The sequence below is a fragment of the Nelumbo nucifera genome, chromosome 8 (assembly GCF_055504915.1).
Source record: "Nelumbo nucifera cultivar China Antique chromosome 8, China Antique-T2T, whole genome shotgun sequence".
NCBI classification, from domain to species: Eukaryota; Viridiplantae; Streptophyta; class Magnoliopsida; order Proteales; family Nelumbonaceae; genus Nelumbo; species Nelumbo nucifera.
In genome coordinates, this window is record NC_142656.1 from 4,371,349 (window position 1) to 4,382,070 (window position 10,722).

The following is a 10,722-nucleotide window of genomic DNA, read 5'->3' on the forward strand; positions in this document are numbered from 1 at the left end:
AGGAAATATGGTAAAAAAAATAAGGACAATCCTTAAAAATTATTAAAAGGACTGCTTATTAGTATATTATAAAAGAGGTCCAAGAGGAACCTTGACCAATGGTCCCTTAAACAAATCTAATATACTGGAAGTCCTCAAAATGCAACCATTTCTCTCCTTCTAAATGGACCATCAAAGGGGAAATCCAAGTCATTCCTAAAATTACCAGCTTATCATACCTATATTCCCACCGGACAAGCAATGAGCAAATACATGCTCTTTTAGACAATGTTTTCGAAATTGGTAAAGCTTAAAACATGCACAAAAAATTGTATGATGGATGTAACCATGTGAATACCAATTTTATCAATTTACTTTTTAGGAAGTCAAAGCTCAAATTTTGAAAACATTGGGAAATGAAACAAGAACATTTGAATATAAAATTTGAAATTAAAGCTGTCAAACTAAGAAAGTTGGGTTCCTTGTAAACTACATTTGAATATACATTACATCAACGAGTGTAATGTATTAATGTTTTATAAAATTAAATGTAACAAAAATGTATTTTGATCAATAAATGTAACAAAATGTAATTATGTAAGTACAAGTTGGTTGAAGAAATAGAGTAGGTTTGTGAAAAAATAGGCATATTATGAGGAAAAACAACAAGTTTGTTGAACAGCTACAATTTGTTCATAGGTGGACTCCAAGGCCAGCAATTGGCTGATGGACTGGCAAAACAGGGAGCAACAAGAAGTCATTTGTATTGAGGCTCGATACTCCAAGGAGTTCTGTAATTATGTAAAAATGGGGCTAGCTTATGGGTGATCATTTCTAGCTTGGATTAAAAATATTATATATACTAAACATAATGTATTTAAAGTCATAGGCCCAAAGCCCAATTCAGATCAGAGCATGCTTGAGCCTGTGATTTATTATAGGTGCTAAGCCCAGCCCAACCAAGCATGGCCCATCAGCAACTAAAAGGGGTGCTGGGCATACTTACTGGCTTACTGCACTACATTGTTTCTAAAAATTTTAACAAAGCACTGTAATTGTTACTGATTAAAAGATGTAAGTACTAGCTCACACAACTTGGAAAAAAAAATCTCTTGCAGTCAAATGGGTGCTGGGCATACTTATTGTATTACATTCTTTCAAAATATTTTGATAATGCACTTTGATGGTTAAGGATAAAAAAATTATAATTTTATTACTTTCATACAAAAAATTATAATCGCATCATAATCATAAATCATAAGGAAAATTGAATCTAGACAAATCAAATCGTGAATTTTATCATAAACTGTAAGATCGTTTGTGTATTTTGGAAATCTATAAAAAATTAAGAACATGTGTGCTGAAACCTAAATATGTACCATATATGTACTTTATAGTACATATTTTGAAGACTAGGTGAAGAAGTCCAACAGATTTTGAAGACTACAGAGGTGTTGCAGATTTCTCCCTTTGACGACCACAAGGCTGTAGTGTATTTTCAGGGGATTCCTCTGGATTTTGCTACTGTTTCGGCTGCAACAGAGCAAGGTGTGGTGGTGTTGGAGAAATGGAAGCCTTTATGCAATGTACAGTTGGTAGAACCCACAGAACTTGTCAATCTGAAAATTATTGGGTTGCCTTTCCATCTATGGAAGATGGAGGTATTCAGGAAAGTTGTGAAGCTATGTGGAGGCTAGATGGTTTCCTTCGATGCTTCCAACCTGAGAACCGTGCAGATTAATGTAGCTGGAGCAAAGCCAGAGCTTATCCCAAGGTCTTTGGATTTAACTTCAGATGATGTAGAACTCAGGGTTTGGATTGCAACTTCTACAGAAGCTAGATGGTGGAGATTGGGGAGGAGTGGGGAAGACGAAGATGACGTGGCCTCCAAGGTTCGAGTTAAAGGAAACTGTAAAAGCAAGGGATAGGAAAGCAGTACCCCAGTCTTCCACTTTAATTGGCAAATCAGAGGATCGGACTAGGACTTTTGCTCAGGTAGTAACGTCCAAAGGTGGAGAAAGTCTGTCAGAAGACTTTTTGAATTTGAACAAGTGTCCAAAGGTGGGGACAAGTGGAGGTAGATTGGAACAGTAACCAGGTGGATTGTCATTTGATATGGCCCAGGCCTGCAGTCAGGGAATCAATACTAAACTTTTAAAAAGACTGGGTCAGGTTCAAAATTATAAGGATGGGCCAACGGTAGAAGTGAGGGGTACTGGTGGGCCCATTCTTAAACTTCAAGTGGATGGGCCTGGAAATAAGACCAACAGTAAGTAAGCCCATAGATAAATCGGGTGACCACTTAAATAGGCACGTGAGGTGGAACAAGGTTCAAAAGACTATGGACATTCGCTGTGGTATATCTTCGTCCTCTTCAGATTGGTCTGCAACTGGCTCGAAAGAAAAATGTTTGTCTGGTCCGACTTTAGCGTGGCAGCCAAGACTGGTCTCTTACTCCACTAGCCCAGATAAACCTAATCCGAGATATAATCACACGAGGTTAGAAGAGGAGGATTCTGCTTCAGACTGGGTAAGTGTAGATGATGAGTCTCTGAAAGAGGAGTTGTATGTTGAAGAGTCCAGCTATGGTAGTATACAGAGTAAATGTCGTTCAAGGTTTGGGGAGGAAGATGACCCAGGATTAAAGTTACTGTTCGAAGAAGAGGCTTGTACACTTCCAGGTTTGGCCTAGAAAAGAGTTGGAAAGAAAGAAAACAGGCTCGGGTGAGGAGAAAACTGAAACAGGGAGAAAAGGGGATTCAATCCTTTATAAAGACCAGGGAATGGGTGCTTGTATGGTGTGTGTTGGCAATCTGGTTCCTCCACTGCAATCAATCCAGATCTTGATTTCGAGGGTCCTATTCCCAGCGAAAGTCAAACAAAAGGGGTTCAGGCTATTCCAGCAACTCATATTGTGTCTTCTTCCTCCCAAGGTTTGGATTGTTTTCAGGTTCAGTTTTTGGTTACTAACTCTGTTTCCCCAAGTCCTGTGTGTGTCTGGCCTACAGGTGATTCCAGCCCAACTTTAAAGTCTGCCAATTCGTTTGATACGGGACAAGTGACAGAGGTAGTGGGGAGATAAATTCAGAAGCAGAAGAGAGAGAACTAGGGGACAAAATTTGGGAGTTGATCTTGGAACTATTTAGAATCAGAATGGAAGAGGAGCTGAATGTGAAAGAGGGTAGGGTTGAGGAGGAGATTATTCAGTTTCCCAATACAGTGGAGAAAAGTGGATACAGTGGAAAATCAAAAGGACAACGGAAAAAGAAGAAGAAGGGGTCAGGTAAGAAACTAGAAGGAATTGAGAAGGTGGAAGAGTCTAGTAAGAAGGTAGGAGAACTTTCTAAGAAGAGGAAGAAAAAGCTGAGTGAGGTGGAGAGGTTGAAGAGTGGGGTGGTTTATGATAAAGCGAGTGGGGGTAGGAAGGATAGAAAAAGGAGTAAAGAGGATGGTTTGGTTGGGGCTACCTGAATTGTTTGTCCAAGAAGTTAATAAGCTGGAATGTAAGAGGTTTGGGAAGTTCAAAGAAAAGGCGAGTGATCAAAGACTTCTTGAGAAGAGAAAAGCCAGATGTGGTCTTAATACAAGAATCAAAATTGTCTGAGGTGGACAAGAAATGGGTGAGGAGCATTTGGTCAACAAGAAATTTGAGTTGGGCCTTTGCACAATCGTGGGGAGCTTCAGGGGGAATTATTACTTTATGGAGAAATGAAGACTGGGAGTGTGAAGAATAATTAATTGGGAACTTCTCGGTGTCAATAAAATTGAAGAGAAAGGAAGATGGGTGGGCTTGGGTGCTAACTAATGTCTATGGTCCCACCTCTTACAGGGAAAGGGAAGGTTTCTGGGAAGAACTAGCAGCTGTTAGGGGTTTGTGGGATGGCCCTTGGTGTTTGGGTGGGGATTCCAACATAATAAGATTCTTCAACGAGTCCAATAACCCCAGTCGTAGGATTACATCTAGCATGAGAAAGTTTAATCTTTTTGTGGAGAATTTTGCATTGCGGGACCTCCCTCTTCAGCAAGCAAATTTTACCTGGTCAAACTTCCAAGAATCCTCTTTACAGTGGATTGGGAAGCTGAATGGGGGATTTTAGGTGTTACAGCATTGCCGAGACCTATTTCAGATCATTACCCAATCAGGTTGTCTCAAGAAAGACTAAATGGAGGCCCGTGCCCTTTTAGGTTTGAAAACATGTGGTTACTTCATCCAGAGTTTCTAGCTAAGGTAAAAGAATGGTGGGAAGTGGATCAGGTGGAATTCGGATGGAAGGGGTATATGTTTCACAAGAAACTACAACTCCTGAAAGCTAGACTCAATATTTGGAATAAAGAGGTTTTTGGTAGATTAGAGCAAAGGAAAGTGGAAATCAGTCAGAGAGTGCAAGAGTTAGATGGACTAGAAGCTGAAAGAAGGCTGGGGGAAGAGGGTAGGGTGGAAAGATGGAATTTGAAACAGGAACTGGAAGATCTTCTTACGAAGGAGGAGATAAGTTGGAGGCAAAAATCCAAGTGCAAATGGCTAAAAGAAGGGGACATCAATACAAGGTTTTTTCATTCGTTGGCAAATGGGAGGAGAAGGAAGAATTCTGTTTCAAAATTAGAGTGGGATGGGCAATTGCTGACAAGGGAAGATGATATAGCTCAAGCTTTGGTTAATCACTTCAAATTTGTGTATGACAACCCAGGGAGACCTAGTGAGAGCTTAGAGGACTTGGAGTGGAGGGTGGAAGATAGTGTCTTATTGGAATCTTTGGAAAGAATATTTGAGTCCCAAGAAGTGAGAAATGCAATCTTCTCCATGGATCGAGCTAAAGCTCCTAGGCCTGATGGTTTTTCGATGGCCTTCTATCAAGATTGTTGGGAGATAATTAGAGAGGATTTGTTGGAGGTTTTTGAAGAGTTCTATGAGAGAGGCAAATTTAACTCGGGAGCAAATGCAACTTTTATTGCCTTGGTTCCTAAGAAGAAGGACGCCCTCCAACCAAAGGATTTCAAACCTATAAGCTTGGTGGGAAGCATGTATAAGATCATCTCTAAGGTCCTAGCGCTAAGATTAAAAAAGATCCTCCCGTCTCTAATCTCACCGTATCAAGGGGCCTTTGTAGAAGGAAGACAGATTGTAGATCAAATACTTATTGCCAATGAACGCGCTGAAGTGAAGAGGAGGAGAAAGGAAAAGGGGTTGGTTTGCAAATTGGATCTTGAAAAGGCATATGACATGGTGGACTGGGATTTTTTACTAGAGGTTCTCAAGCAGAGAGGGTTTGGGGAGAGATGGTGCAGTTGAGTAAAGGGATGCATTTCTTCATGTCATTTCTCAATATTGGTGAATGGTGTAGCTAGGGGTTTCTTTCCTGCAAAGAGGGGTATTAGGCAAGGAGATCCATTGTCCCCATTCCTCTTTACCCTAGTAGCTGATGTGTTGAGAGCCATGATTTCGAGGGCCGATGCTAACAATTTGATAAGAGGTTGGAGGATTGGTAGGGAGGAGGTGATGGTCACACACTTACAGTTTGCAGATGACATCATCTTGTTTTGTGACGAGAAGGAAGGGGAATTACGAAACTTAAAGAGTCTAGTGCTTCACTAATCTCATGTCCCTTTGTGTTCTTTATTTGATCTTGGTTCTCTTCTCTCTTTGGCTACAGGTGGACTCCCTCCTCAAGCGTGGTGAACCTCTTTGATCCAACTTTTTATAGGCAACCAACAGTTCGTGGAAGGATTATGTGGAGAGTCACTAGAGTTGCTGTATTGTGGTCAGTGTGGGAGGAAAGAAACAATAGGATCTTTAAAGGTAGATGTAGATCCAAGGAAGAGGTTGTGGAAGGAATAACTACTAAGGTTATCCATTGGTTGAAATCCTGTGATCTTTTGAAAGATTTCTCAGTTGAAGACATTTATAAAAGTTGGGGTATTGTGGCATCTACTACTACATCAAAAGCTATGATACAGGAAGCTTGGTCCCCACCGGCACGACAAAGGGTGAAACTGAACTTTGATGGCAGCTCTATAGGTAATCCAGGCCCATCTGGTATAGGAGGTGTTTTCAGAGATAATGAAGGCAAGATAATGGCTTTGTTTTCAGGTCCAATAGGAGTTGGAGATTCCTTAAGAGCGGAAATCTTGGCACTACATCAAGGTGTAAAACTGGTCAAACAGTTGGGGGTACAGCAGATTGAGATAGAGGGAGACTCCAAGTTGGTAATTGGGTGGATGCAATCAGGGCAGCTGGGAATTTGGCAATATAGACAGCTGATAAGGGAAATTCTTAGCATAACAAGGGAGGTGGGTGTTTGGTTCAAGTGGGTAAGGAGATCAGCAAATGGTTTTGCTGACGCCCTAGCAAAACAAGGGACTGCAAGGAAGAGTCTTTTTTGGGCAATGCTGTAATGTTTGATGTTTATTGGATCAACCTTTTCTAATAAGGGTTGAATTCTGTATTTCAGATTAATTTATCTCTAATGAAAGTTATCGTTTCTGATAAAATATATATATATATATATATGTACTTTATAGTTAATACAATGGAGTTTACTGCTTATGCACTAGAAGCATTAAGATGATATAATTTAAGTTTAACCTTAAAGTCAATTAACCCACATAAAATGGCTCTTTAACTACGTATTATGGAAAGTAAACTCACTAAGGTTTCTAAACAGGTACCGAATAATCTAAAAAAATCTTAAAACTAGTAAGGATTTTAAAACAAGTGTCCTTGAAGAAATACAAAAAACAAGGAAATGACAAAGTAGAGAACCCCTCAATTAAAGTGATTAAAAGCACATTAGTTGTATATATTTAAGATTCAATCAATAATAGTAAAAGTTTTCTGAGAAACGAACTCAAAGTTAAGATTCAAATTGAAATCCTTGGGATTCACTATTCAACTCATAGATTGTATAATAAATCGAAAGATTTTGACAACTCTATTCTCCAGTTCAACTAAATCTGCCCCAATCCATAATCCAACCTGTAAAATATTGTGCATCTCCCTCTATGAGCCAGGGCTTTGGAAATGATAACAACTTGTGTATCTTTTTATCTCTCTCTATGTTTTATTCAGTCAGTAGGCAATTTTAATCAATCAAAAGTCGTGGTAGGCAACATTCACGATGTTAGAATATGGACAATGGATACAATGCTGGAAAAGACCATCAAGAATGAGTTCCTATATTCCAATACTACATAAATGATATTCTGATTATCGATAAACTTTCATTTATTGTTGTTTGAGGAAAAAAAAAAAAAGGTAACCGTATAAATTATACTATATGGTAACTCCTACCCCATTCCTTGCATAATGGCATAGCTTGAGACAAACTGATAAAGCAACCTTTAACATCCGACATCGAGCTAAAACTTGATGTTGGTGATAATAATAAGTTCAAAAATCAGGGGGAAAAAGAATGTTTCAGATGGTTAGATGTACCGGGTTAACTTTTTTGTTATCCCCTTTCAGAAGTGCTGCTCAGTGCTTGACTACTCCGAGTTAGTAAGTAGCTAAGTGCATCAGTGCTCCTAAGTCCTAACCTAAAAATGCATCCGCGGTGGAAATTATCAAATCAATCAGGTAAAGTTGAAAACACATTATTCCGGCACTACTTGCAGGCTAGTAATACAACTACCAAATTCTTCATGGTCCCAGAGCGTAAACTGGCAATGAATGTTGTAAACAAAGGATCCTTCTGTGTCGGGAATCGGGTTCCGGGTACTACTCGTACTCTGGATTAGACACGGCATGAACAGAGTATCATAGTACGTCTCATAACTCAAATGGTTTCTGGGTGAAAGCATTCTTATTGAATTACACAGTTCGAGCTCAAAGTTATCAGAGAAGTAATATCTCTACATCAATAATAAAAAAAAATTAGCATGCAAGAAATCACAATAAATAAGAAACAATAAATGAATTGAATTACACAGTTCGAGCACAAAGTTATCAGAGAAGTAATATCTCTACATCAATAATTTAAAAACAAAAAAAAAATGAGCACGCAATAAATCACAATAAATAAGAAGAAATAAATGAATTGAAGGATGTCAGTACCTTCTTGGATTGACTCAGTAGGTGAGATGTATAAGTCATGATTTTAATCTACAATCAAAAACAACGCAGGAATCGAAGATTACAGAAACCTTCACCGGCTGTTATTGGCCGAAGAAAAGATTATCAGAGACAGAAGCCCAGCCTTTTTGTTCAATTGAATCGAGCTCGGAACCTTGAATCTTAGGTAGATCAAAGACGTTCCTACCTAACCAAAGAAAGGAGAGGCTTCAGCCGTTTCACTTGATTTGCCGATCAGCAGTTGCATTTTGACCGATTTTTTTCTTTTTCCTCGATCCCTATGTTGTCCTGTTTGGCCCGTTCCTTAGTCATGTCAGATCACTCCGGATAGTTTTTCCTCTTTTGGTTAAGCAAGCAATGTGAGACATGTACCTTTTGGCGGGCAACACCTTATGGTAAGACCTGTTCATGGGCCGGGTAGCCCGGCCCGGCCCAGCCCCCGGATGCGCTTGAACACATATTTGAATCCGCAGGCTTGACCTCGGGCCTAAAAGCCTGAGCCTAACTATTTTATGGGTCGGGCTCAGAATTTGTTAAAAATGTCGGGCCGTTGGGCTCGGGATTTGTTAAAAAAACCCTTTCCAACCCGACTTTTAGGTTAAATAAAAAACCCTAAATATCCTAAGTTCCTAACCCCACTCTCTCTCTCTCTCTCTCTCTCTCGTTCCTCTTCTCACTTATTCTAGAAAGTTAGAATCTAAGACATGAACTCAGGCACCGGTGAGGCAATGAACATAGGCATCAGCGGCGATGGTGAGTCCTCTCTCTCTCCTCTTCTCACTTCTTCTCTCTCAGAATCTCATACATGAACTCAGGCATCGGCGAGGCGGCGAACACAAGCATCGGCAGTGACGATGAATCCTCTCTCTCTTTCTCAAATGCGAACTCAGCACTGGTGAACACAGTCAACGGTGATGCTTCTTTCTTCTGTTAGGTCGGACTTCGGGATCGGACCCGAGCTTTGGGCTTTTTATTAGGGCTGGGCTCAAGCTCGGGCCTAACAAAATCATATTTATAAAGAGTAAAAGCCCGGCCTGAGCTCGATCCATGAACAAATCTACTTATGGTGTGCTCATTTGGTAGAATCTTTGTTTCACTGTAGCAGAGACCCAATATCAAATCTCCCTACCACCAACGTTGGGCAAAGAAGAGGAATGTAAGTGTTTCGGAATTACACATTATAATATCGGATACGTGCATATAAATGTTAATCACGAAACATTTTAGTAGCTAGGTGCAAAGTTACAAATTTGTAAAGGAATAAGGCCTCAACTCAAAGTAACCCATCTCCATGTTCATTATGTAGCCTCAACAAAGTGCAGGTAAAGTAATGTTTTCGAACCCCCATTTACCCGTATAGCTGGACCATTTGCACCGAGAACTGTCAGGCAATCAAATTTTGTTTTACTCCAAATTTGATCTCTGGCCAAAAACTGTTGAATTGGTTTTGATCTCTGGCCAAAAATCCATTGACCCAAACAATCGATTTGTTCAATGGTTTTTGGCCTTTTATTTTAATTATTTTTTTAAATTTAATTTTTTTTCCAAGATGGGATGATTAAATTTAAATTTAAATTCAAATGGGCCACCCATTTGAATCAGATGATTAAACCGTCAACCCATAAACTAGTGGCCATAATGGTTCTAATTCTGAGTTGGTTTTTAAAACATCGAGGTAAAGTAATTAATTAGGTTGGTTTTTAAAACATTCTATACACTATAGAATATAAAAATGTATTTAATAATATATGTTAGAAAAATATATTTTTATATTCTATATATAATATAAGAATATACTATATATTTATAAAATATAAAAATACATTTATATTAAATTCTAATTGAGTCTGAATCTCAAGGTAAGTTTGATTAGTTATCCTATTTCGAGTTAGACCAATAAAAAATCCAGCTTAAAAGCTCACAAGCTTGACTTGATTAATACATATATACAAATACTCAAGGTTTAAAATATCAACATGCTCGATATGTTGGTAGAGGCATATCGGGCTGTATCGATAGTTTTTTTTTATGTCTTATTTTTTTTAAAACCGGTCAGAGGGGTCAATTTAAGGCCCGGCTACCCTTTGAACCAGTGGCTTATTCGATAGAACCCTTGGAGGGACGTATTGGGAAGCCATCGACACGATACATATCAGCCGATATGGGCCGATATGTATCAATACTTTGAGCCTTACATGATACATATCAACTGATACGGGCCTATACGTATCAATATTTTTATATTCTATATATAATATAAAAAATATATCATATATATATATATATATATTTATTTATGAAGTATAAAAGTATATTCATATTCAAGCTTTCAATTGAACTCAAACTCAAACTTAAACCTAATGGTATTTTATTGAAAACAAACGGATCATATATTATAAACCCATACAGCCCATTGCACCCATTTGAAAAAAATTCTCTCGCTGTCGCTGCAAGAAGAAACTATTGGTTCTTTACATTTTTTTTTTCTTATTCCTTTTTAACCATTTTTCTCATGTTGGAAGTGATTTTGTGAATTTTTTTTTGTCAAATGAAAATAAGCTTTTCACTTTACCCCCTATTTTGTGGTCAGTTTTATCTGTAATGCCTTTGATTTTTTATCGTTCTTACCAAAATAGGTTTCAATTACCAAGAATTTTATTATTTATGTCTTATTA

General features: G+C 38.5%; 1 protein-coding gene across 2 annotated transcripts in view; it reads right to left on the reverse strand.

The window, feature by feature from the left end:
- The window catches only part of LOC104600658 (dihydrolipoyllysine-residue acetyltransferase component 3 of pyruvate dehydrogenase complex, mitochondrial-like), a 28,800-nt gene extending 20,394 nt beyond the window's left edge, over positions 1–8,406 (reverse strand). Inside the window, exon 1 of one of the 2 annotated variants that reach the window (XM_010263731.2) lies at positions 8,030–8,406. In XM_010263731.2, the coding sequence (XP_010262033.1) occupies positions 8,030–8,068 (39 nt within the window). In that variant the 5' untranslated portion in view covers positions 8,069–8,406. Of the gene's footprint in view, positions 1–1,358; positions 1,913–8,029 lie in introns of those variants that run through there. The other variant, XM_088893171.1, reaches the window with a different exon arrangement.
- Positions 8,407–10,722: the final 2,316 nt, after the last annotated feature.